Raw genomic sequence first — 27,411 nt, forward strand, 5'->3', positions numbered from 1 at the left:
AATCTCCTTTACTTAAGTCCCGCCCAGCTTGGTTGCCTGTCTCTGGTCTTCTTAATTGGCTACAATGACTCAGGAAGCCCCGCCCACTTGACATGCTTGCAGCCAATTAGCTGTCACTGCTCAAGACCTGGCATCGACCAATCACAGTGCAGTTAAAGAGTAATTAAATGTGATTAAGCCATGAAGTCACGGTCACTCCCACATGGAAGTGCACAGAAAACACACACACACACACACACACACACACACACACACACACACACACACACAGTATAACAGTAATGAGGAGTTTCTTTGAAAAGCTGCCGTTTCTTAACCTTAATTTTTTTCTCTCTGAGCACACACTAATTAGGGAGTGAGAAGAGATGAAGGCAAACTGTGCTCACATATCAGAGAAATCCAACAGAGTGTGTGTGTGTGTGTGTGTGTGTGTGTGTGTGTGTGTGTGTGTGTGTGGAGTTTCCTCACTAGCAGCCAGACTCTGCTGTGATCTCCCGTTTCAGTCTGTCGCGCTGAGAGACAGAGAGAGGAGGCAAAGAAGATGAAAGGGGGAGGAAGAGGAGAGGGAGGAAGGAGGAGGAAAGATGGAGGAGAGCTGGTTGTGAATTGCGAGAGCCGTTACGCTTCCATTGTTCTGTTTTCTCCTCCACACGTCTCCTTTCCCCCTTTAAATCCCGGTTTTTCTCTCTGCTCCTCAGATCTGGGGCAGGACTGAGGACAGAAACTGTCGGTCTGACCACGTTCACACAAAACCTCTTTTCTGAAACTGTTTTGATTTCTGCGTCTAACACAGAAATGTTGAAATGTCAAATGGAGCTGAGCTCATGAAGCAAAGTTAGCACATTCATGCTAATGATAACAGGCGGTCTGAGCTTGCTGGCTAATTCTTACAACCACGAACTCTCTGCCTGTTATTAGACAAACATCTGTGTGTGCAGACGAGCTGAACCAGCAGTTCTCACACTGTCACATAAGAACAGGTGAGGTGTGAGCCGTGTCAAAAACAGGATCTGAGCAGGACTACTGAGCTCTTCACCGGCCTGAGCCTGTGAGCCCGACTCCTCCTCCACCTCCTCCACCTCCTGCAGCCTCACCTGCACCTCCTTTCCTCCTCCTTTCTTTGTATTTTAGAGAAATCTTATACCCAAAGTGTTCTTGCCTTTTTGATATCATATTGTAATATTTTTTATTTTTAAGGCCTTTAATTCATGAACCAAAATGAGATGAGTGGGAGTCCTTCAGTCAGAGGTTATGAAACGACCATCCACTTCAGACTAATGGAAGACAGAGAGACACTGATCCACATGTGGCTGCGCTACGCTAACACTTCCCTCCTTCTTATCACTTCACACAGGAATCATTCACTGCTCGTTTCTAACGATGATACTGAATAATGACTGCCGATGGAAGCAGAGGGTCGCACCGAGCCAGGTTCAAATACATAACATAATCAAATGGTTGTTTGCCGTGCTACAGCTGCGGGGATGGACCGCGTTGGTTGGTCCACCACTTTGGTCCAGACTGAAACCTTTCAGCAACCTGTCATGAAATGTACACACACTCATGGTCCCCTGAGGATGGCCTGACCGTGTCCTGCTAACATCCCATCTGCTGCCGTTAGCTATGACTACAACACAACCTTAACCAAGTGGTTCTAGTTGTCTGACAGGAACTTTATCCACAGGGGCAACAAATCTGAAAATATTAATGTGGGTTAGGGGGGTTCGATATCAACAAAAATGTATATCATGATATTTTTTGCCATTTTCCCGATAATGATATTTTATTTATCAATTTTAATAATTACAAAAAGTTTTAAGTCTTACTTTGTGAATAGAATCTTTACTGTTGCTTACTAATGGTAGTTTAGAAACAGCACACAACAATAGATCAACAACAACGCTTGAAGAAGAGCAGGTCTTGTTGAATTTATTCAAAACTGACAATAACTGTGTAAAAACAATAACTGTGTAAATGACTCCACCAAAGTTTGCTGCTGGCGTTTGCTGCTACCGTGGATTTACCGGACTCCTGAAGCTTTTCATAGTCTTCGTAGTGAGTCTGGTGGTTAGTCCGGAGATGGTGAAATAAGTTTGTTGTGGCGCCGTCTTTCACTGCAACCGTTTTCCCACAAGGTCTGCAGACTGGGCTGGTTTGAGCGACGTCTTGAAGCCAAACCTTCTCCACCCAAGTGAGGACGACCCACATCTGGCTACAAGATCTAAAGGAGCGGACTGTGAAGCTGGTGGCATTTCAGCGAGTTGGTCTGGCTGTGTTTCTTCATAGTTCAGCAGCAGCTTGTTAACTTCCGCCTCTGCTCTGGAGCCTGAATATGCATGAGCACTGGTACAACTCACAAAGCCACGACATAATCAATACGTGTCCTGATATTTTACATTGGTAATTGCAAAGTGAGAGAAATACTCAATAATGCAGCTGCCTCATCGTTAAAACAACAATTTCAATATTATCGTAAACGACAAATATCGCACACACCTAATGTGTTTCATTTTCCTTCCACCTCCACAGCTACCTCATCTCCTCTCATTTGTTGCCTTCCTCCTCCTCTTCCTCTCGAGCCTCCAACTTTTGTGCTTGCATCACATTGCCTTCTCCAGTCAATGAATTTCATCATGCAGTGTGTGTGTGTGTGTGTGTGTGTGTGTGTGTGTGTGTGTGTGGTGGAGGATGGAGAACCATCGTTGCATCAGACCCAGATTTCTAAGAATAGAAGAAAAACAAACGAGCCAACGATACTGTATATTCTAACTTCTAAATCCACAGATGCTGAATAATCTTCCTGCAGAGCTCAGGTATGAATGTGATATTACACATATCTCAAAAGTTCCCCTCAAAAATCCAGCAAAAGTCCAATTTTCTTCTGACAAAGCACAGACAGTAACCACTTATATCTGCAATGCAATCTGATGAAAATTACATTTTTACTGCGTCCCCCGTCACATCAGCAGGAGACATAAAGTGTGATAATTCTGATTTACTGTCAAATTACAAACACTTCCTGGGATCTTGTGATAATATAAGACAAAGTGACACACCCCATAGCGTATAGAAATTTCTGAGACTTTTAATTTGTAAGTTGCCTTCACTCTCAAATAGCAATCAGTGTTTATGTGCAATTTACTCATTAGCCAGACAATGTGATTAAGGTTGTCAGCAGTCAACAAGTGCAGCAGACAGGGGGATTTAACAGCCATTAGTTGAAGGCAGGGGATATTTATTTTACTTAAACTTTCTCCTTTTAAAATCTAGTTTCTTCATTCATCTAATAGCTAAATTTTCCTCATCATACGTTGTCTCTAGTTTCCTTAGTGATTTGTAAGCGAAACTAAACTCACTCTGGTGTTGGACCCACTTCAGACAAGAATTATAGAAACGTAAATGTGTAACTTATTTTAAAAAGGAGCCATTTGTACGTTTTGCTACTGCTACATAGCTAACATTAGCATTAACAGCTGTTTACTTACCAGTCTTGCTAAAAGAGCGTCAGTCATTGTTGCGTTTACAAGACAAGAGGTAATGACATGCCCTCTGAGCAGCTGCTTCTTCAGGGCGGACGGATGCTACAGTGACTCGGTATCGGAAAGTGACGAGACGGGAGCTAGCTGATTAGCATGCTAACTTCAGTAGAAGAAAAAAGCGATAGATACAGAAGCAAAACATCTAAGAGTCTACTCCCCTGAAAAATGAACTGCACTTCTTTTACCAACAACACATTTTGGGAACCAAAGCCACAACATTATCATAGTAAATAGAGGAGCTACTACCTTTTTCAACAAATAAGATCCAGGGAGAAGAGGCAGAGAAGTTTTTGAATTATTTTCCTCCAAAACAGAAGCTGTAAATAATTCAAGGTTGTACTGTTACACAGTGAAACGATATCTATAAACTTGTGTCATATTTTCCAACTAAAAAAAACAAAACCTCTACACCCATTTTCAAAGACACAACTCTTGGAATTTGTCGGTCAATACTTAAAAACCACAGGCGATCGGATCCTCAAACATACACCTACATGAGCACAGGTCTTCAAATGATATGTTACTGTAATTGTACGCCACGGTGTTGTTTAATCCCAGCTATGACGCGAGTGAGTTCGTGTGTTTGTTGTGCTTTCCTGACCCCCCCAAAAAAATCCGATCTCTGATTTAGTAATGTGCTATTTTTAAAGCTGTGCTGAGCAGCTCTGCTCTGAGGGAAGGATGATGGTCTGAATTTTTGAAGGCCTCAGAAGTCAGAAATCAATATCCCCGACTTCAATACTCAGAAAGTTTGTGGGGCTGGTGATGATGGGAGGACCAAAACAGACCAAGAGATGAGAGAGGAAAAAGATCTGATGTTCTCTCCGACTTTTTTCTCGTGCTGTTCAAGAGATATTTTGGATTTCACTTTTATGTTTTCATCTGTCACTTCTTCAGAGAGCTGAAATGAACTCATATCTGAGCTAAGCACCCACTATATTGTGCCCAAGGACACAATGACACACCCAAAATACAATGGCAACTGTTCCTGACCTCTCTCAGGTACAGTCGTGATCCTGGCCTCTTCTGAAAGCTTCAGAGTTCACGACTGAGAATCACAAGTGATGCGTCAGAAGCACGAACCTGGCGAAGCCCTTTCTCAAGCATTCAAAGAAAACGTGTTAAACTCCTGTTCCACTTGGTCAGCACATTGGGTTTGAGTTGTATCGGGTGTTTACCTGCTTGCAGATCTAGTTTCTTTGCATTTTTGCATTTAAGTAAAGGCCTAAAGTTCTGTCTGGTGAACTCAATAAGGCCTCAAGTTTGGGCACATCCTGTTCCAGCTGCAGACTGAGACGAGTTTCAGTTTTCCCTTTGACTTGGGCTTTGTACATTACCAGACCTTATACATGCACAAAAAAAACCCTATAACGCTCTAATGGAAAAACCCAAAAAGCTTCATATGAGCACATTAGTCTCAGTGAGAATACTTCATTACAAAAACTACCAAATAACACCCATGTGGTGTGAAACAACCACAGAACAAATAAAGTCAAGATTGCTGCAAGAATTTAAACTAAATGACAGATTTTATGGATTTTTCTTGGGGTACCGTGTTGATGGGGCAGTTCATAGTGATGAAACCAGTATCTGCCCTCACAAATGAGGGGAAACTGTGACAGAGTGTCCATGATAATTAGATCTTTTCACACAGAAGATCATGAAACTTGCTTGTGACGACTCGCGCTGAAAACTGCACCTTTCAAAATGACCATAAAGTTGAATCAACATCTCTCTGAACCAGTTAGACTGTATGAAAAGACATTTGCATTTCTCCCAACATTTATGTCAATACTGACACATGAGAGATAAACCAATTTAAAGCAATAGCATCAACCCTGATGATACAGCATTCCAGCTCTGATTAAACTGTCTTCTTTTGGGCCTGGATTTTGTTTTTATACCAGAGTCAGATCTGAGTTAGACCAGTGCTCCCTCCCCTCTGCCTCAGTCTAATGTTTTATGCGACAGAGGAGGAGGAGGAGAGGAGTAAAAACCTGTCTGATTTTATCCACCTGAACAGCTCCCTCCTCCTCTCATTGGTTTATTTTGCAGTAGGGAGTCAAGTACAGTGCACTGTATGTGTGTTACTGTGTGCGTTTGTGTCTAAAGCTCCTGTGGCACCTGTGGGGCAGTCGGGTGTAAAAGCAGCAATAACAGCATGGGGTTCTGAGGGATGGAGGGAGGAAGGCTGGGTGGATTTTCACAGCTCGAAAGATGGAGGACAAGCGGGAGAGGAGAGGGGGATAAGCTTCACACTGCACCTTCCTCCACAGACAATTTATTTATCGACAGTACACGCTGCTGCTCCCCTCCAAATATACTTTATATATGGTTGTGTGTATAAAGGAATCTTAAAAAGTAGAGAGGCGTATGAAGCGGTGAGGAACGAGGGGAAGGGTAAGAGCGAGGTGAGGAGGAGGAGGTGCAGGCTTTCATGCAGGGTGTTGCCCTACTTTTCAGCTCAGCTCCTGTCTGGTTCAGGATTTCCCCAAATCTCTGGTTTCGCCAAAATGAGCAGGATTGGATCTGAAACTGCGTCAGAGAAGAAAACTGGGGGGGGGGGGGGGGATTTAAAGGTTGATCTCCTGAGCCATTAAACACATTGTAGGTTTGTTATCTGGAGTTGTTTAATGCAGAATGAGATGGAAAGACTCTGTTTCAACAGCTTTTTACCTGTTGTGCTCTGGATCTCGGTGTGGACTAGATTTACCCTGGTTTCACATATGATTTACAACATGAGAACTGAAAGCAGCTACATTTCCTGAGCAGGACGCACGTGAAGGTGAAACAGAATGTTTTCGGTCTTTGGCGGGACTATCTTGAAGAAGGTGGGGCTGGTGAAACATTTAATGCCTGCAACTTGTGTCATGCACACAGACATGATACCAGTATTTTCAGATTAAGTGGAACTTTGGAACACATTAATACGTCCAACGTCTGCTGTTAACAGACATCCATAAAACTGCTGATCATAGAAAGAAGAGGCTCCTCACAGCTCCAGAACTGGGCTGAGAATCAGCAGCTTTTAAGTTTTCTTCAGTGTTAGAATAATTCAGTGACAGTTGTCAGTAGAATCAGCAGCTTTTAATGGTGCCAATGTCAAAAACTCTGGGCTTTCTCCGAAATATTAGTAAGACAGAGAACAACAATAATAATTGATGTAATCTAGCAAAAAGTGTCAGACTTTGAAAACCCCTCTAAGTTTTTTACTATACTATGGTTTGCTTTTATTTTGAAACAGATCATACATCAGAATCATGTGAACTATTATCTGTGTTTTACCCTCCTGCAGAGAAGAAGAAAATTCATAAAGACCTTCAACATATGCTGGGACTGAGCCATCACACACACACACACGCACCTTCATAATGGCAGACAGTGAGAGCTGTTTGACGGAGGAGGAATGCTCCAGTTTCAGTGATTATGTGTCTGTCTGGCTGCAGGAAACATTTTTCACTGAGAGAAAATGAAAAACTACAACAACTAATCTCTATACAGACACAAAACAACAAAACAACAAGCTTCAGACAACAGCCGGAGAGTAGAAACAATGATTCACGCGTCTCCTGGATAAAGCTGCAGGTGATTCAGGGGAGAATTTAGATGAGAAGTTACAGTTTGTCAAAGTGTAAAACTCAAGCTGTTTATAAAACCATCTTTTCTTTCAGGGAGCCACTCAGCTGATTATCAGTTAAACTACAACAAATGTGTGCAGGATTACGTGTGCAGCCGTACACACTGAACTGTGTGTTCTCATTTGAATGTGTGCAGAGAAGCTGCAGCTCTCAGGGATTTAATTTTCTCTTTATTGAAGGTGGTGGAGATGTGGAAGTGTCTTCATTAAACCAGCTCCAAACATGAACTCAGTGTCAGTATCTTTCAGTCTGAGGTGAGGGAGCGTCTCTGCTGAACTGAGGGATTTATTTCTCTCACTATCTTTGCCTCTTCCGTGTTTTAATACACTGGTCAGAGAGTCAAGCTGCTTCACAGCTTTAAGATCTTTAAATCTGACAAATACAAAACCTGCACCTCATAACATTCAGACAGCAGAGGCGTCAAGGTTAAAGGAAAACTGTTTCCCCTACATTCAGCATGAGATATTTGGAAGCTGTGAGTTTTCACTCACTAAAGCAAGAAATTCCTAATTTGAGCAGAGTGGATTTGACTGTTTGGAGGATGATGAACAGCAAGAAACTCCTGTGAACTGTGGACTTTCAAAGTAAAGACAGCTGGAAGGAGGTCTTGGGATTTGGGGTCACTGTTGACTATTTCACAAAATGAGAATGAATGACTTTAAAATCAAATTTCCACAATCAACACCAAGAAAACAAAGATGAAAGGTTCTGTAAACGAGATTCTAAACAATAATACAGCAGCAAACAACTATTTTCTATGCGAAGATATGGTGGTGTCATGGCGTCCTGAGCAGAGAATGAAGCCACACCCCCTCTGTGTGTGTTGTAATCTGAGATTCTCTGTTTTGGTTGCCAGTCCAGTAGCACGTGCGTGTTGGTGCATGTATGTGAGCATGTTAAACCATCCTCCCCACGTCCACGTAAATATACAGGCACCGTCCACATGTGAGATGACACAGTGCAGTATGCAGCCTTCAGGTGAAAGCGACCTTCCAGAATTTCCTCCGCTCAAGAAACCAAGGCTCCAACAAAGAAAGAGATGAGAAATTTTTAAAGTTGTTTCTGGCTCCTTCAGTGTCTTTATGGCTCCATCAATGTCATTTGTGCAGTCGGTCCCAGTGGATCAGTCCAAGGCTGAATTTCTCTATCAGTCAGACCGTGGAGCCAGTCCTGGTCTTTACTGAGATGGAGAAGCCTGCGAGCTGCTGAAGGTGCCAGCTTGATTCAGAGCTGCTTCTTCTCCTCAGGCTGAACCTAATCAAGTCTTTTTTTCTGGACTCATCAAATGTTTAGCAGAGACCTGAAAATATCCTTGTGATCAAGAGAAATTCAGGAGAAGAACTTTTTTTTTTCTCCCACCATTTCCATTCACTTCGAAACTGTTTTATTGTAGCAGCACCTAGCGGTCGTTAGAGGAGCTGCAGCTTCTACAGTGACTTCAACATTCAGCTGTGGTGCTTGATACTTTTTAGCAACACATCTGCAGCAGCCACAGCTGGAATAAGTGAGGAGTGCAGAGTGAAAAAGTTTAACTAAGTCACCCCTGGAGAGCTCATTTGAGTTCTACGTCCATTTTCAATGCTAAAACATTTGAAATGTTAACACCATCACCCCTCCCACAGGGGATTCCTCTTCAGACTAACCTGTGTTTGAATAGAAACGCATCCGGCCTCTGAACCTGAGGTAATTCCCATGGTCCTCTGAGCCGTTTCATCTAAACACTGGACAGGAGTGAGATCGGAGTGATTGAGATTCTGTTCGACGCCTGAGAGCCGTTACCAGGCCAGTTCCCCCCGACCTGGCAGGTATAACTCACCACCCGATGTGGCATTTAATCTCAATTGAGCCAAAATGGCCGAAGGCTGTGTGACATTGCAGTGACATTAAGCAGCAGTAATCGTTGAGAAATGGCTCTTCAGAGGCTGCTGCTGATAGACACACAGACACACACAGACAGACACACACACACACACAGACAGACACACACACACACGAGATGATAAAATGAAGCCATAACATTAACAAGTCCTACAAATAGAGTATTTCTGTTTCTGTAAGTGTGTCTATAAGTGTGTGTGTGTGTGTGTGTGTGTGTGTGTGTGTGTGTGTGGAGTGTAAATCCAGCTGAAGTAGGACACACACTGTAAACAGTCTTGAGAGCAGCTGCATTTATCCATCATACTCAATTCAACCCTGCAGTCCAGCTCTCCTCCTCTGTGCTACACTTCATTCACATTTTTACAAACATCTTCTTCCCTCTCATTTCGCCTCACAACTCTCTTGCGCACACACACACACACACACACACACACACTCATTAAACACAACATGCTGGTTTGGTTTCTCTTCTACCAACAGAGGCGACTCTGCAGCTGCAATCCATCATCTGTTCTCCCTAACTAACTTACAAACAAACACACACACACACACACACAGAAATATGCACATCAATACACACACATACACACTGTGGTGTGGAGGCACACACATTCACAATTAGGAATAAACTAAACTTTTTAAGCACACACAGTCAGTGATGCAGAGACACACAAGTACAGCCAGCTTACATCAGACAAACACACACACACACACACACAACATCAAATACATGTTTCTGTTGTTTAGGAAGCTCTAATCACGCTGATAAGTTTGGTTTAGTTATCTGATGCTATAAGATGCAGATGTGATGTAATGATTGACAGCTGTGTCTGACTCACAGGGTCTGGTGAGGCCTTGACACCTTAGCTCCACCCACTGCCGCACAGGCTCCAGGTGAAGATGTCTGCATCCGTATCCAGGACACTTTGGCTTCATTTTTGTACAGACAGAGGAAGTGGAGACGTGTCGTCCATCTTTCTGAGCTTCTGCATCAAACCAGACAAACCTTTGGTTTCTCTGTGTTTCCTGTTTCTGTTGTGTTTCACCGTCATAAGATCATGTGACCATGTCACACCTACACCAGCCTCACGTCTCTGTGTGTGTGTGTGTGTGTGTGTGTGTGTGTGTGTGTACGTGTGTGTACGTGTGTGTACGTGTACTTGCTACATAGTAAGGACCAAAAAAAGTATTTTACTAACAGAGTGAGGACATTTTGGCCGGTCCTCACTTTTTGAGACACCTTCAAATCACATGTTGAGGGTTAAGACTTGGTTTTCTAGAGTTATGGTTAGAATTAGGTTTAGGTTAAGGTTAGGGTCAGGGTTAGGTTAGGTGAAAAACTGGCAAGGTTAGGTTAGGTGAAAAATGCATTATGTCAATGAGTGTCCTCACAAAGATGGAAGTACAAGTATGTGTGAGTGTGTGTGTGTGTGTGTGTGTGTGTGTTGGTTCTAGTTCTTCCTCGTTGTCAGGTGAAGATATTTCATTTAAAGTTCACTAAACTGCCCCCCCCCCCCCGTCTCTTACATAACACACTGTATGGATCTGTACACAGGCGAGGAAACCTAAAGCCAGAGAGCAGCAAACACAAGCAACATCTACACAAGAGGTGTGTCTGTCTCAGTGTGTGTGTGTGTGTAGTCCTGCAGCACAGGTGTAACAAGGTGCATATTGCTCCTCTGATGCATTTAATCCATGAGTCAGTGTGGGCGAGACACAGAGCAGAAAACACACAATCAGCTCAGCTTCAGTCAAACACGACAGGCAACGAAAACACAGAAAAGTTTTTGTTTTGAAGTGAAAATGAGCGTTCAGACGATCTGTGTCACTCACACACCTGACAACACATCAGTGTGGTCTGGTCCTCTACCTTCCTCACAGGCAGAACGAAGGAGGAATTAATCCTCATCGTCCCTCTGAATTAAACTCGATATGATTAACAACAAGAGGTCATGTGACTGAGCACTTCCTGTTCACACAAAGTCCTTCATGTAACGACTGATTCATGTATTTCTATTACAGACTGTCACTCAAAGAGGCCACGCCCCCTATTCTACATAACTCCAGAGGTCATTAGAGGAACTGCAGGCTTCAGCTCTTCCTGTTTCAGCCCCAGAGGCTGATGCTTGGTTTCTACTGTAGGTCTCTACTGTTGGAGGATTAGAATGGACTCAGTTTGTTTTAGGTTTATTTTTCTAATTGTTCTTGATTATTTTATGGAATCAAACATTTGCTGATCGACACAGTGTGAAAACATTTATTCACTTTATCTGATCATCGTTTCATCTTCTCCTCCGTGTCTGGATCTTTTTTTCTTTGACTCTCAGTTTCCAGTTTTATCAGCTCAGAGTTATTGGTCTCTTCTTTTAGAGAAACTCTGTATAAACATTAAACTCACTCTGTCATTATCATTATGCTCACAAATGTCAGTCTGTTAATCTGATCATTAAAGTCGACTCAGTAAACTCAGAGGAGTCGACCTACACACTCCCACCACTGCCTACACGTGTGTGTGTGTGTGTGTGTGTGTGTGTGTGTGATGCATTTACAAACCTAGCTGACTCATAAATCCTCCCACTGTTATAACATATGTGTGTGTGTGTGTGTGTGTGTGTGTGTGTGTGTGTATGTGTGTGTGTGTGTGAGAACGAAGGCAGGAAGAAAGAGGCAGACAATCCTCCGTTGGGATTGGCTGAGAGGCTGCAGATGCATTATGGGAACAAAGTGACCAACAGTGAGGTGATTAGACTGGAGCTGCCACGGTAATGAGGGAGTGTGTGAGAGAAGGAGTGTGTGTGTGCGTGTGTGTGACAGGTGGTCAGTCAGTAAACAGGTGTTCATCTGCATTCTAGTCAACCTAGTTAACTTGAGGGAGGGCGTCTACAGAGTATGTGTGTGTGTGTGTGTGTGTGTGTGTCACCTGTCTCTGTATCAGTGCAACCGCCTGATGTCCCTCCTCCATCAGTCTCGCCACAGTTTTTGGATCCTCAACTTTCCTGTTGGCCCTGAAGGCATCACGCACCCGCCTCAGTGCATAGGTCCTGTGAAACACACACACAAAAATAAAACTCCCTTTGGTCTAATTCAATCCATTTAAAGTAAAAAAACAAACAGAGCAGAAAAGAAAACAGGATGATAACAACAACAACAACAAATATGTGCAGTCGAGACACAACCCTCTGAGAAGTTTATGAAGGCAAACAACCAACCAAACACAAAAAACACAAAAAGCTCCAGAGTTAAAAAATAAAAAGAGAAAACTGGAAAAAAAAACAAGTGCAGATGAGATGAAAACAAACCTGAAGGCAGCATTTTAAAAACACACAACAACAACTGAGCTCCAGACAAACTGAAACAAGCTGAGACACCGATGTGTCTGTTTCAGGAACATCAAACATTAAAGAGCAGGAAGGTTTGAACCGACTGGACTCAACTTGATTAAATCATCTGTTCATTCATTAACAAAAACACTGCGATTAATCAAATACATTCATTTGCCTTTAAACGATGGATTAATAAACCCAAAGTAAAAATCAATAATTCATCACATTTGCCACTTAATAATTCCTTACTCCATCTTTACTGATGAACTGATCTGAATAAAATAAAACTAAAACTGCAGCATTAATTTTAGTTAAAGTCTGAAAGTTTAGGAATTTATAGTCAAACATTGTAAAAGTCTTTGATTATTTATCTCAGAGCAGAAGAACTGAAACTTCAGACTCAAACTCCAACATGTTCTTTTCATTATAAGACCAAGATGAGCAGAAGCTTCTTCACTTAGTCACTTAAATGATTGATTAATTATCAGATAGTTGCTGATTAATTTTTATTTGATGGACTAATTCTCCATCTGAATCTGAGTCTTGTGGAGAACTGAACCACACCACGTTAACTCGCTATAAATATTCTGACTTCTTTTTATTTCATTACATCAGTTTGATACATTGCTCTAAATACTACACTTCCCATCAGCCCCAGTGACAGCTGGAACCCAGCCAGAATGTGAAACTGATTTCAAGTGTAAACTTCAGTCGACTTTCAGCACAGATCACAACAGAACCTGAAGCTTCCATGGCTCCATAATTAACACATCATCCTGGGAGTAGTTTGACACCTCAGCTGTTCAAAACGCTCTTTATGGTTTATGAGCAGAGAAGGAAACTAAAAGAGCTCAAGCGCATCAATAAAGCTCCTTTTCTACTGGACAAAAAAACCTGCTAGGACCTGCAAACATCAGGCTTTTGTTGGGGAGCAATCGGTGTTCACACCTGTGTCAAAAACCCCTGGAGTAGATGTGGGTGTTTATTGGCTGTGGCTCCGATCAGCAGTGATGACAAACACCATAAACACTCCTGTCACCTGCCCAGCATGGCGCGGCTACACTGTAGAGTGAGCTGCAGCCCCAAAATAAGTTTCAAAAACACAATCGCCGATCGAAGCCTCTCACACTGAGGCTCCGACTCTTTACACCAACAGCTCACTGTTTCTCCCCTGCATCTGTGTGTGAGCTGTGGAGCTGCATGTGATGACACTGACCTTATACTACTACTAACAGGAGCGATTTTTTAAGAAGAGTAGTGAATGTTGTGTGTTTCCACTGTGAATGAAGCTGGGTTTTCTCATCTTGTGAGATCGTTGTAATTAAACGTGATGACAGATTTCCAGCAGCCAGGCTGGAGCTGGCTCCCTGGGGCCTGACATGGCAGGGGCCACAACTTCATTTCAGTTTTGCAAAAATATTGCTTTGTCGAATGCTCTGAAAAACCACCTAATGCTAGAGTTTACATTTTTTTTTGCAAACTTTGTTATAATTCTTGTGTTTCCATCGCTTGTTTTTCAGTTTGCAATTTCAAAGCAGGTTAATGGAAACACACCTAGAGACAGTTTTCAGTTTCTACTTGCAGTGACGTCTCTCTGTGAAGCTTCACCTCTGCACTGTGAGCAGCCTGCAGACAGAAACCCAGCTGATGACACAGCTCAGCTGTTCAGTGGTCAGAAATGGAGGTCGGCAGGACCACGCTCCTGTGACCAGCCCTGGTTTGATTTCCTGCAGCTTCTCGCCACAAAACACAAACAAGGAGCAGGCTCCCAACCTGTGTGTGTGTGTGTGTAGCAGTCTGTTTTCTGTCAGCGTGTGTGTGGGTGTGTATCTGCATGATGTATGTGTACACTAACGATGTGTGGGTGTGTGGAGGAGCGGAGTCTTTTCTAATATGATGAGAAACTTTAATATGATCATGAAAATGATTCGTCACAGTTTCTGACTCGAACAGGTTTGATGGAGAAGATGCTTTAATGTAGAGGATTAGATTATTTCAGTCTGCACTTACTGACATTCATGTGATGGACAAAATATCACAGCATCATAATTTTCAAGTAATTAAAAAAACGGAGTGATTAATAGTTAGCGTGTTTTTGTGAGATTTGACTCTGTATAATTAAAACTGAATTAAACTGAACGTCAATTTAGCGATCCATCTTTAGACCGCCCACCTAATTAACATACACACACAAAAATAAATACATAAATGAAGAAATAAACGTACAATTAAACAAAATCTTGAAACATGTAAATAAATAAATAAATAAATAAATAAATAAATAATGTAAAAATATTTTTAAAAAATTACATAACAGCAAAATAAACTGTAATAAAATAAATAAATAAGCAAACAAGCCTGAACCGTGTTGATCTATGACTGAAACATGGAAATGAGCATGAAACATTCCCTCAGGGACATATCTTTGTGATGTGAAATGCAAGTTATTTTCTTCTCTTACACCGGAGCAGCCCTGAGCAGCTGGTGTAAAATCTAAATGTGGGTGTTAGGAATCTGCCAAACTGGACCTCAGTGACCTCCAACAGTGTTTCAGTGTTTGTTTCAGCTGGAGGCCTCGATGAGCACCGAGTCCGGTGGCTTTAGTCCAGAACAAGAAAACTACAGATGAGTAAATCAGAAGTAAATCAGAACAGACAAATTGGAAACACTTGAGTATTTTCTGGCAGGAGCTGCTGAAGTGAAAATGATTATTGGTTTAATTTTCAGCTCTTTTTTTCTTGATGGGCTCGGGCCTCATTACAGCTGGCAGCTCCTCTGATGTGTTGAAACTACAACATCGACCTTGGGAAGTTAGGGTGCTGACCAGCAAACCCCTTCATCTTCTCCGTCTGTCTTCCAGTCTCCAGCTCATTTAAGATTTAAGACAGAACCAATGAAAGTGCGAGGCTTCAGATTTACATGCTGCGGTTAAATATGATGGTGGTTACAAGGACGTGACGGAGGAGGGAGGGACAGGCACACAAGTTTAGACTGAGGAGGGCGTAGGTGAGAAAAGGAAAGAAGGAAAAAGGGGACACCATGGAGGAATGGTAAAAAGAGGAGAAGGATGGATGAGGGAAGGATGCAGCAAAAGAAGTGAAGGAGGAGACTGGAAAAAAGGAGAAGGGAGGGAGGAAAACGGGAGAGAAGAGCAGAGCAGAAAAAATGCAAGGAAGTGGTGAGAGATGGAGGGAGGAGAAAAAGGAGGGAAGGTGAGGTGAAAGTATTTAAGAGGGACAGGAGTTTACCAGGCAGTTTGGAAGAGAGAGAGAAAATGAAGGTGAAGCAGGATGATGATTTGTGACAGATCATGTGGAGGACAACAGTCAATCAGACGTCCGGCTCGGCACAATGAGCCCCGCTGCTAATGACCACAACAAAAGACGGCGGGAAAGAAGAACGACAAAGATTAGAAAGTGCTGAAAGTGACCAACAGGCAGGGAGGAGATGACCTCTGGCCCCATGTCTTCTCTGGACAGGAAGTGACACGATGATGGCGCCGTGAGCAACATGAGAAGTTTTAACTTGAAATACACTCACACGTCGACCTGCAGCAAATAAAAATAAATCAGTTCATCATGTGAGTCCAAATTTTTTACACTTAAAAAAAAAAAAGCTTCTAAAAATGCGAAGCCTTCACCTCAACGCAGTCGCTTTCTAACATATCAAGGTTGGACAAATGAGCGAGCTCCTAAATCTCAGCGGGAATGTTCGTTTGTCACTTAGCCAGCGAGCACCACTGTATTTGATATCGACATCATCATCATCATCATCATCATCAGCAAACAGCCTGAAGGTTCGCTGCAGCTGCTGTGTTGACTGGATGACCTCAGTCACTGCTGATTAGTCAGAGCACAAACAGAAAACAACCAAGAATTCACATCAAACCAAGTCCAGATAAGGGTGCATCATCAGTCCCCCTCCCCAGAACACCACGACCACCACGGCTTCTACCACCTCACCACGCACTGGTGGATTTAGAGCCGCTGCTCGATATTAATATTCTTTTCTGCTGCGTCCTGTCAAACAAGCAGGTTGACTGTCACATTTCATTGTCCAACCATTTATCTTCAGCTCATTTACACTGACACACATAATGAAAGAGATGCTCCTGTGTCCCGTTGGATGATTTCTTCTTAAATTTGTGTGCGAGTGTCTTGACACTGAAACTTCAGAGGGAATTCTCTCCTCTCATCTTTGGAGGATGAGAGGAGACGAGGAGAAGGAGAAGGAATCGAGAGAAGGATGAGAGGACAGCGGGAAAAGAAAGGAAAGGAGGGACGGAAGAGACAGAGAGGAGATTTCCACAATTACTAATTCATCAGAAGCTTTTGTCATGTGCTGATAAGTTGACAGCTTTGTACCACACACACACACACACACACGCACACACACGCACACACACGCACACGCACATACAGTGTTTGACTGAATCCACTGGGGACAGTTATTTCTAATAGAGAGAAAGACGGAGACATAAGGAGGACAGGGAGGAGAGACACCGGGAGACAGACAGAGACAGAATTAGACTCAGCTCACACGAGGACAGACACTGAATCAGTTTGTTATTTGTTGTTTAGTTGTTGTTCCTGTGCAGAGAGATGACCTACTTCTGACAGCCTGCTTCCTCCTCCTCCTCCTCCTCCTCCTCCGTCTCCCTCCATCTTTCCCTCTCTGTCTGTTTCTAACACACCTGAAGGTTTGTGCCCTGCTTTTAAAAAGGTGAGAGAGAGAGAGATGATAATGATAAAAAGTTTCTTATTTCTCAAAGTCATCATTAAGATTTACTTTGACTAAATTATAAAGATCCTGTGTGACATAATTTTTTGCTGACATAAATTTCTTTCTCTAACTTTTTAAAAAAGAAAAAGGTTTTAGGTTCCCTGGCAGGACAGAGGAGAGGAAGTATAAATCAAAATCCTTGTCACTATATTTTCACAGCTGCACTGCACCTTAATGATGACGACAAATCAATAACAGCCTTAATTTCTGGAGCTTTTTTCCACTGTAGAAACATTTTGTCTTTAATCTGAGGAACAAGGATCTAAATTTAGCTCTTCTACCATAAATAGCAGTCTCTGATATGAGGACTGTACCTTTTACTGTCACAGTGGAGTCTGCAGGGCTGAGTGCAGCTAATCTGATTAAACATCTTCAGTCATTTGGGAAAATGGGAATTTATGGAAGATATAATTAGAAAGTATTTTCCACGACCAGGTTATGGATTTAAATTGTCTTTACCATTCTGGCCTGAGCAGTGCGAGTGAGCAGACGTCCTTCAGTTTCGATGTGAGTGTGAGTCGTGAACAGTGGCGTGCACGGTGGTTGAGCAGCGTGGGCGTCAGGTCCAGGCAAGGCAACTTCATGGTAATGAGCTACAATGCAGTTCGGCAGCAACATAAAAGTTCTCTGTTCTGGAGAACACGACCATGTAAACTCATGTTCCCAACAAACATCTGTTCCCGAGCACAGTGGAGGAGCTCTGCAGACCTGGTGGTGGTTTCCCCATCCTTTACAACGCGTCTCTGTTTGCTTATGGAGACTGAAATAAAAATAACGATGCACGGACAAAGGTGTCTGACGCCGTCGGGGTTCCAGGTGAAAATATGAGGGAACTGCATGTTAATTAGAACATTAGCACTATGACATGCAAAACAGCTGTCTGTTTCATCTATGTCATCTCCATAAAGGTACCCACCAACATCAGCGTCACTGACTGGGCAGCCTCAGGGACTGTTTTCACTCTTGCTGCCTTTGGCCTGAATGTACAGTAAACTCCAAGTACATTTAGTTAAAAAGTTCCCTGTAAAGCCACAACAACCCTGTAGTTCAAATCACATCTAATCTTTGAGAAGCGAATGTCTCTGTAATGAGACAAGAAGATGACCAAAACTATAATTATGTCAGCATCAGCCCATCAATCAGCCTGAATGATTGAAACTCAGACCCAGTCTTAAATTAATTAATCTTCTATCTCTTGTAAGGTTTTCACAAGCTCAGCTCAGGTCACACGGTCACACCCCAACCATCACCACAAACAACACTATGATGTGGACTCAGCTGGAGCAGCAGCACCGAGGGGAGCTGAGCTTTAGCTGCAGTGACACAGCTGAAATCAGCTGTTTGAAGTGCAAACAATAAACACAGCTTCATTCAAAAAATAAAAACACAAAAAAACCCACACATAAATAATGAAACAACAAACTGCTTCTTCAGTGTTCAAGGACTTCTGAGGAAATCAAATTGATTTAAGGCTTTTCAAGGACCTGCGGATGTCCTGAAGTCACTGCTGAGCGGCACCTGGTGGCCTGAAGTGACTCTGCAGGAAGAGTTCAAAGATTTAATGGGATTTAATGTTTGAAATCTCAGTGCTTTGTCTCCTGTTTTATATCTAATACACTTCCTTCGGCTTGTTTCCTCCATCTAGGTTTCTGTTCTCCACTAAATCCTCCATAGAGCTCTATATTTACTTTTTCTTTTCTTTGCACAAAGACAAGTTGAAAAAAAGTGCAGACATACATTTTCTATGTTCATAAAAACTTGCAAGAACTGAGTCTAATTTCTCTGTTTCCTGTTACCATTTGTGGCGATCTAATGTTCCTGTAGAGAATCAAGAATGTTTCATTTCACTGTTTATTTCCATGTTTTTTTGTCTCTCTCTCTGTGACAAAGCTCTTCAAATTCAGCCAAACTCTCCCACCTTTCCTCCCAGGAAGTGCTGCAAGTGGCTGCATCAGCTGTTATTGTAGAGAAAGAGAGGGAGAGAGCAAGAGAAACAGCTAAATACAGCCTGCAGCAATGTCTGGCATATTCAGGTCATCCCACAACAATCCTACAAAAAAAGTGCACCCACCCATTCACACTGTTTCACCACAACAGGATTTAAACAAGCTCTCTACTGGAGACAAAACTGTTTATTATGGTTTTTCTTTTCACAAATTCAAGAGAAACCAGAACCACCATGTGAGATTTTGTGCCTCATTACCTGTGAAGGTGTTGATGATGGAGTCTGACTGCACAGTGCTTTGTCTCTGACACGGACCCTGGTTAGTAAACGTCTTTCGTGTGAGGCAGCACAGATGAACTCAAATCTGATCGCTGCACCGAACAGTTTGAATGAAGGTGGTGCAACAAGCCTTTGACTGTTTTAGATACAGTGTGATTCAAGGGAAATCTGTGTGTTGCTGCTGTAGACTGAGGGGTTACCATGACAACACACAGTGGCAGCATACAGACGCACAGCCACACAACAAGGACTGTTGTCACCAGCTGCAGTTAGCGTGCTAGCTATTTAACAGTTAGTCACTGAACTTTGAAATAACCATCTGAATATAACTCCTTTAATGAGGCGATCTGTACGACTCGAGTGGAAAGGAGATCATAGATCGTACACCCCTACACAGAACACACATCAGAGTTTTCTGTCAGTGTGATTGGTGCTGAAGTGGTTGTAGTTTTAAAGGACTACGATATCCACCTGCAACTGCAGCAACATTACATTTGTCCATGTTATAGTGAAATAATTGAATAGTCTTTCCTCTGCCTGGACTGCTCACTTGAGGCAGTGGACCAAACCAGCTGCCCACCTCTGGGCAGGGGGGTGGAGGAGGCCATTTCCTATCTGGCCTCTCAATAATTCAGCACAGCAGGGGGCCACATGAAGGCTAGCAGGGAGCGGAGCTCTCTGATGTCCATGCAGAGAGCCCCGTGTTATGATAGAGGACGCTGTCCCAGCCTCACCCCAACCACACACACACACACGCGGCACTAAGACATACCCTCAACACTATGCTGATGACAACTACTGCTGCAGGAGACCTGATGAAGACGAGTAAAGGACAACGTGGGTGAAGATGAGGGGATGGAAATGAGGTTATATATTTGATGTAGTGACCTGAGACCAGAGCTTTTTGGTCTCCAGTGCACAGTTTGTGGCAATAACCTGAGTCTGAAACCCCCAAACTGTGGCTGCAGGAGGATGTTTCATGAGGCAGCTGATAAACAACACATACTGTTCATTTTAAAGCTGCGCAGGAACATTTCAGACGCCTGCCGCTGCTGGTCACTGAGCTTCTTGTCTCAGCTGTGCTAGAACAAAACAGTAGAATAATCTCACCAATAAAATGAAAACAGCATCACACCAAAATTCTTTCACACAGAAACCATTGAGGACAAAATAAACAGCTGTGTTAACAATATCTGATCCATTCAACATTCACCAATCCAACAGGAAACTGAAGAGAGATTATTGATATAACAGATTTAAGGAAGGAGCCCTGAAAGAGACACTTCACTGCAGTTATGATTAATGCAGTAACTGAAAACACACATCAATGTAAACTAGTTTAGAGACATGATATAGAAATACAGGTGCAGCTTCAGCAAATTCAATCCAATTGGAATCCAGTGTCAGTGTGAAGCTCTCCAAACAGAATCAGCTCCAACAGCAGAAGCTTGGACTGGTTTCCAGAACAAATGCAGAGCATGTCACAGTCATTAAGGCAGAACACACGGGGTCCTGATGGGACCTGAGCAGCAGGAGGCCGGCGCACAGATCAGGTCCGTGCTCAGGTACAAACTAGGCCACGGACTCTGGCTCTGAACCACTGCTGAGTTAACAACAGCAGACTCACAAATAAACTCTGTCACCTCACTGACACACACACACACACACACACACACACACACACACACACACACACACACACACACACACACTAACACACTAACACACTAACACACATTTATTGGCTGTGAATTGTGACATCTGGTGCCAGTCATATATAATAACATATATAACGTTGACTTTTTTTTATTGAATTTTAGTATGTAGTTTGAAACAATAAAATTTCAACAGTGTTATATATTCATTAATATGTGCTGTGTTCTTTCCTGGACACTGTTGTTAGTTCTGTGTACTGTGTGTACACTCACTGACAGCCTCTGGAGAGTTTGCATGCATGTGGCCACTGAAGCTGATTCTAATTCTGGTCATCAAGTTCAGGTTCAAGTCCTTTATACTAACTTTTGCAGAAACACGGTAAAAAGACATTTGAAAATAAATAAAATAGAAATGGAAGCTTTTAAAAACCAGCAATAATATTTGTTCAATGATAATAGTATAATTTATGTGCAGGTAATGTGCAAAATGTATAATCACGGCTTTTAAATCAAAGTTTACTAAGTGCTTTGACAACAAAGCAAAAGCACTAACAAGCTAAATGTGGCATTTTACTCAATTTGATGCATTCTGTGTATTCTATTTATTTATTTATTATTCAGAGGGTTTTACTTTCCATCTCATGTTATCTGTTCATGTATTTAATTTTGAGTGTGAAAGCTCTGTGGAGTGCTGAAGTTTCTTGGTGGTGAATACCAACTTTCTGTCGTGGTCTCATGTCGAGACAGGGAAGAATATATATCTGTCTGTGTCACCTCCGATGGCAGTACTGCCCTGATGTCATAGCACACATTCACAGCCTTGAATCTTATTTATGGTTCAGGAAAAAAAATGTTTAAAAAGGTATAACCTTTTGGAAATAGTAATAATAATAACTTATATTTGTGGAGCACCTTCCATACAGGAAATACATCTGAAGGTGCTTCAACAAAGACATTAAATGCAACGAGAGCTACACATGAAAACAGACATAAAACAGGGGTAGAAACCCACAATTAATGTAACATAACACGGAAAATAAAACCCACTTGATAACAATAAGAATTAGATAAAAATAAAGTTGAAAACATAAGATACATAAGATGGAAATTAAAACCATACTTTGGATCGCACTTGACAAGTGAGTGAAAACCGACAGAATGGTCCTTTAAATGACCACAAACACACTGCGGAGGACACAGTGATGAAAACACAACAAACTCCCACAGGATCCACACAACGGCGCTGACTCAACACTGGACACACAATGTGGGCCATTCACTGACTCTGATGTGAGTTTAATCGGGATTATTCTGCACATGTTGTGTTATGTTTCGTTACATCATACTCAATTTGACCGGAGGCTGCTGTAAACACCGCCGTTAGCTGCGACATTAGCATGTTTCAGCCGCTGACAGCCGGTTCAAACCGACCGGCAGGACCGGGGGGAGCAGCCGCGGCTCGTCTCTTACCTGTAGTTGTACGACGGGAACTTGCTGCTCTCTCTCAGCATCGTCCTGTACAGAGAAATCACCTGTGCTCGTCCGGACGCCGCCATAGTGTCTCTAGCACCGCTGCTGCGCGACCGTTTCTTTTCAGGACCCCTAATCACGGGTGTCCAAAGAGCGCCTGCTCATTTTCCTCCCTTTTCCTCTTTCTATGCTTTTTTGATTTAAATTCACAATCACATGTACGAACCTCGCTGTTATAAAAAGTCATCATAACAACGTCAAGTGAATTTTAAGTAAGATTATTATGAGATTTATAGTCGGGTATCCACACAGGCACGCCTCCGCCCACTGAACAGCAGCACGTCGCTGAAGTCTGATACAAGGTGAGTTAGCTTTGCTGATTTTAACCTCTTAAAAATTCACTTTTAAACACTAACATTGTGTTTTTATGAATAAATGGGAGTGTGAGGTTAAAGCACCTGACTACAGGACACAAACCGACAGCATGTCGGGTCACACAGCGCGTTGTTTCCCTCAAAACGTGTCCTTGTTGTGGGTCAGCATGTTAGCTGCTGTGTTACAAACACACCTGACAGAGCTGCAGTTGCACAGTTAGCTTCTTATACGTGTTATATTTTAGTGAAACACAGGCACATACAAAACTAATGTGCATAAAGTGCATGTAAGTCACCACGTAGCCGTGTGGAGTCGTGTTTGTCAGGTTGTGTCTCTAAGTGATAGACTGTGACCTGACCATGACCTAAACCATTTCACCGTGATTATCAGAGACAGACATGAAACTAGACCTCCTGACCCCACCTGACCCCAGTAGTCCCCTTCATGTGATAAAAGCAGCTTTGAAATGAACTGAAACAGTTTGTCCTGGTTTTCAAACTGCACACACAAGTATTTCACACACTGACCTGTGTGTGTGTGTGTGTGTGTGTGTGTGTGTGTGTGTGTGTGTGTGTGTATGTTCGTTCGTTCGTTCATGGAAACTGCTTTGGCTAAATAATTCATTAGGTTCATTAGTTCATTAGGGTCATTTATGGTTCATGGTGACAGAAAGTTGATCTTTCAATGTTTTTTGCTGTGGTCTTTAGGTGTTTTAAGGCTGATATTTCTCTTCAAGGATTAGTTTGTACAAATGTGATTTTTAAAAAAACAAATATAGTTTTATTGTTTCATTCGATGCTGTGTATTTTGTAATTTTGGGAAATGCACCTGAATATGAAATATCCATGTCTGTCTGTGTAGACCTCAGGATGCTGCACTCTGACTATTGTTCGACAAGAATTTACATGTGTTTGTGGTTGAACTGATGTAATACAGCGTGTTGAGCACATCAGAATCAGAATCAGAATCAGAATCAGTTTTATTGCCAAGTATGCTTTCACATACAAGGAATTTTTTCTGGTGATTGGTGCAATTGATCAGAAACAGTGGGGCTCTCTAGCCTTGTTGATGAGGCTAATAGCAGATGGGAAGAAGCTATTTTTGTGGCGAGAGGTTTTGGTCCTGAAGGACCGCAGCCTCCTGCCAGAGGGGAGTGTCTCAAAGAGTTTGTGTCCAGGGTGGGAGGAGTCAGCTACAATCTTCCCTGCACGCCTCAGAGTCCTTGAGGCGTACAGGTCCTGGAGGGACGGAAGATTGCAGCCAATCACCTTCTCAGCAGAGTGGATGATACGCTGCAGTCTGTTATTGTCCCTCTCCGTGGCAGCAGCGTACCAGATGGTGATGGAGGAGGTGAGGATGGACTCAATGATGGAGGTGTAGAAGTTCACCATCATAGTCCTTGGCAGGTTGAACTTCTTCAATTGCCTCAGGAAATACATCCTCTGCTGAGCTTTTTTGATGAGGGAGCTGATGTTTAGCTCCCATTTGAGATCCTGTGTGATGGTGGTTCCCAAGAAGCGAAAATGCTCCACGGTAGCCACGGGGGAGTCACACAGGGAGATGGGGGTGGGTGGGGCTGGGCTCTTCCTGAAGTCCACTATCATTTCCACTGTCTTCAGAGCGTTTAGCTCTAGGTTGTTCTGCCTGCACCAGGTCACCAGACGCTCAGTCTCCCACCTGTAGGCAGACTCATCGCCATCAGAGATGAGTCCAATGAGAGTGGTGTCGTCTGCAAACTTCAGGAGCTTGACAGACTGATGGCTGGAGGTGCAGGTGTTGGTGTACAGGGAGAAGAGCAGAGGAGAAAGAACGCAGCCTTGCGGGGATCCAGTGCTGATGGTCTGGGAGTCAGACACGTGCTTTCCTAGCTTCACGTGCTGCCTCCTGTCAGACAGGAAGTCGGTGATCCACCTGCAGGTGGAGTCAGGCACGCTCAGCTGGGAGAGCTTGTCCTGCAGCAGAGCCGGGATGATGGTGTTGAAGGCAGAGCTAAAGTCCACAAACAGGATCCTGGCATAGGTCCCTGAGGAGTCCAGGTGCTGGAGGATGAAGTGGAGAGCCATGTTGACGGCGTCGTCTACAGACCTGTTGGCTCTGTAGGCGAACTGCAGGGGGTCCAGGAGTGGGTCAGTGATGGATTTGAGATGGGACAGGACAAGACGCTCAAATGATTTCATGACCACAGAGGTCAGGGCAATGGGTCTATAGTCATTTAGTCCTGTGGGCCTTGGTTTTTTGGGGACAGGGATGATGGTGGAGGATTTGAAGCAGGCTGGCACGTGGCAGATCTCCAGTGAGGTGTTGAAGATGTCTGTGAACACTGGAGACAGCTGATCAGCACAGTGCTTCAGGGATGATGGAGAGACAGAGTCAGGACCGGCTGCTTTGCGGGGGTTCTGCTTCTTAAAAAGCCTGTTGACATCTCTCTCCAGGATAGAGAGAGACGTTCCTTTGGTAGGGGAGGAGGAGGGTTCTGATGTGGCTCTGATGTGGAGGTTAGTGTCAGGCTTGTCCCACTGTCTTTCAAAGCGGCAGTAGAACTCATTCAGATCGTTGGCCAGACGGAAGTCATTAATGGAGTGGGGGGGTTTAGGTTTGTAGTTAGTGATCTGTCTGAGCCCTTTCCAGACAGAAGCAGAGTCATTGGCTGAGAACTGGAGCTGAAGTTTCTCAGAGTACAGTCGTTTAGCTTCTCTCACCGCTTTGCTAAACCTGTACTTGGACTCTTTAAACTTGTCCCTGTCCCCACTCCTGAAAGCTTCCTCCTTTTGCCTCCTGAGCTGACTGAGCTTAGCTGTGAACCAGGGTTTGTCATTGTTATAACTCACCCTGGTGCGTGATGGGATACAGCAGTCCTCACAGAAGCTGATGTATGACGTCACAGCCTCTGTGAACTCATCCAGACTGTTGGAAGCAGTCCTGAACACCTCCCAGTTAGTGCAGTCCAAACATGCCCGCAGATCCTCTATGGCTTCACTGCTCCACTGCTTTGATGTCCTCGCAACAGGTTTACACAGTTTTAGTTTCTGCCTGTATGTGGGAATCAGGTGGACCATGACATGGTCAGAGTGGCCCAGTGCAGCCCGGGGGACGGTATGATAAGTACCACTGATTGTGGTGTAACAGTGGTCCAGAGTGTTCCCCTCTCTGGTCGGGCAATTAACAAACTGTCTGTATTTGGGCAGTTTGTGGTTGAGGTTACCTTTGTTAAAGTCACCAAGTACAATAACTACGGAGTCCGGGTTGGTCTGCTCCACACACAGTATCTGGTCTGCGAGCGCCCGCTGTGCCTCCTGCACGTTGGCCTGTGGTGGGATGTAAACACCGACCAGGATGATTGAAGTGAACTCACGGGGGGAGTAGAAGGGCCTGCAGTTTATGATGAAAGTCTCCAGGTCAGGAGAACAGTGCTGCAGGATCACTGTCACGTCTCTGCACCAGCCACTGTTAGCATAAAAGCAGATTCCTCCACCTTTGGTTTTGCCGGACAGCTCTGTGTCGCGATCCGCTCTGAAGAGCTGGAAGCCGGCCAGCTCCAGCGCAGAGTTCGGAATCGATCCACACAGCCACGTCTCCGTGAAGCACAGGACGGAAGATGAGGAAAAGTCTCTGTTCTTCTGCACCAGTAGCTGAAGTTCATCCAGTTTGTTGGGCAGTGAACGCACCTTGGAGAGAAAGATACCTGGGAGAGGTGTGCGGAGTGCGCGCCGGCGGAGACGCGCAAGCGCACCGGCACGTTTTCCTCTCCTCCGGCGTTTCACTGCGAGAGCAACGGTCAGTGCACCTCTGACCAAAATGTCCAATAATCCCACAGATGAGTCGAGAAAAGTAGGAAAAAAATCCACTGGAGTTGTTTCTCTGATATTAATGAGCTCTTCTCTGGTGAAAGAGCTCCGGAAACCAAAGCAGAAAACTGGATTTATAAAGAAAATAAGGCAAAAAAATGCGCACCAAAACACCGAGGCAGCCATCCGCGGCGCCATGGCAACAGAAGCCACATAGACGTGTTGGTAGGTGTAGTTTTGGACTTTTGACAGAGTCAGGCCAGCTGTTTCCCCCTGCTTCCAGTCAAGGTACAGCAGTACAATGAAACTGAATTTACAACTGAAAATAAAAAACAAGTAAAACGACCCTCTTGAATAAACATGATGCACATATAAGCTCTATATACTGTATCCACCTCAGGGAGACATTGTACATCGACTCATCCATTCCTGCATACACCTGCTTGCACATGTTCATACATGCGCCAAGCACTGTATTAGCAACACCTGTGCACCTGCTTATTCATGCATTTATCCAATCAGCCAATCATGTGGCAGCTCATGCAGATACAGGTCAGGAGCTTCAGTTAATGCTGATTTCAAACATCAGAATGAGGAAAGATGTGATCAGACGCTGGGCTGAGTGTTTCTGAAGCTGCTCATCTCCTGGATTTTCACTCTCAACAGTCTCTGGAGTTTTTACTCAGAATGGTGCCAACAATAGAAACCATCCAGTGAGCAGCAGCTCTGAGGAGGAAGCACC

At 43.6% G+C, this 27,411-nt stretch overlaps 2 protein-coding genes across 9 annotated transcripts in view; one reads left to right on the forward strand and one right to left on the reverse strand.

The window, feature by feature from the left end:
• Positions 1-22,669, reverse strand: part of lyrm4 (LYR motif containing 4) — a 32,725-nt gene extending 10,056 nt beyond the window's left edge. The window contains exons 1-3 of one of the 2 annotated variants that reach the window (XM_071484360.1): positions 22,510-22,669; positions 11,976-12,096; positions 9,815-10,041 (exon numbers count right to left, since the gene is read on the reverse strand). In XM_071484360.1, the coding sequence (XP_071340461.1) occupies positions 9,988-10,041; positions 11,976-12,096; positions 22,510-22,595 (261 nt within the window). In that variant the 5' untranslated portion in view covers positions 22,596-22,669 and the 3' untranslated portion in view covers positions 9,815-9,987. Of the gene's footprint in view, positions 1-9,814; positions 10,042-11,975; positions 12,097-22,509 lie in introns of those variants that run through there. The other variant, XM_071484361.1, reaches the window with a different exon arrangement.
• fars2 (phenylalanyl-tRNA synthetase 2, mitochondrial) overlaps positions 22,211-27,411 on the forward strand; it is a 107,643-nt gene continuing 102,442 nt past the window's right edge. For 5 of the 7 annotated variants that reach the window (XM_071484351.1, XM_071484348.1, XM_071484353.1 and 2 more), the window contains exon 1: positions 22,740-22,871. The gene's annotated coding sequence lies outside the window, so the exon portion shown is untranslated. Of the gene's footprint in view, positions 22,330-22,739; positions 22,872-27,411 lie in introns of those variants that run through there. The other 2 variants (XM_071484350.1, XM_071484352.1) reach the window with 2 other exon arrangements.

This window comes from Trachinotus anak, unplaced genomic scaffold (genome assembly GCF_046630095.1).
Source record: "Trachinotus anak isolate AG129_WGS33_773 ecotype Australia unplaced genomic scaffold, CSIRO_AGI_Tana_v1 ptg000009l, whole genome shotgun sequence".
Taxonomy (NCBI): domain Eukaryota; kingdom Metazoa; phylum Chordata; class Actinopteri; order Carangiformes; family Carangidae; genus Trachinotus; species Trachinotus anak.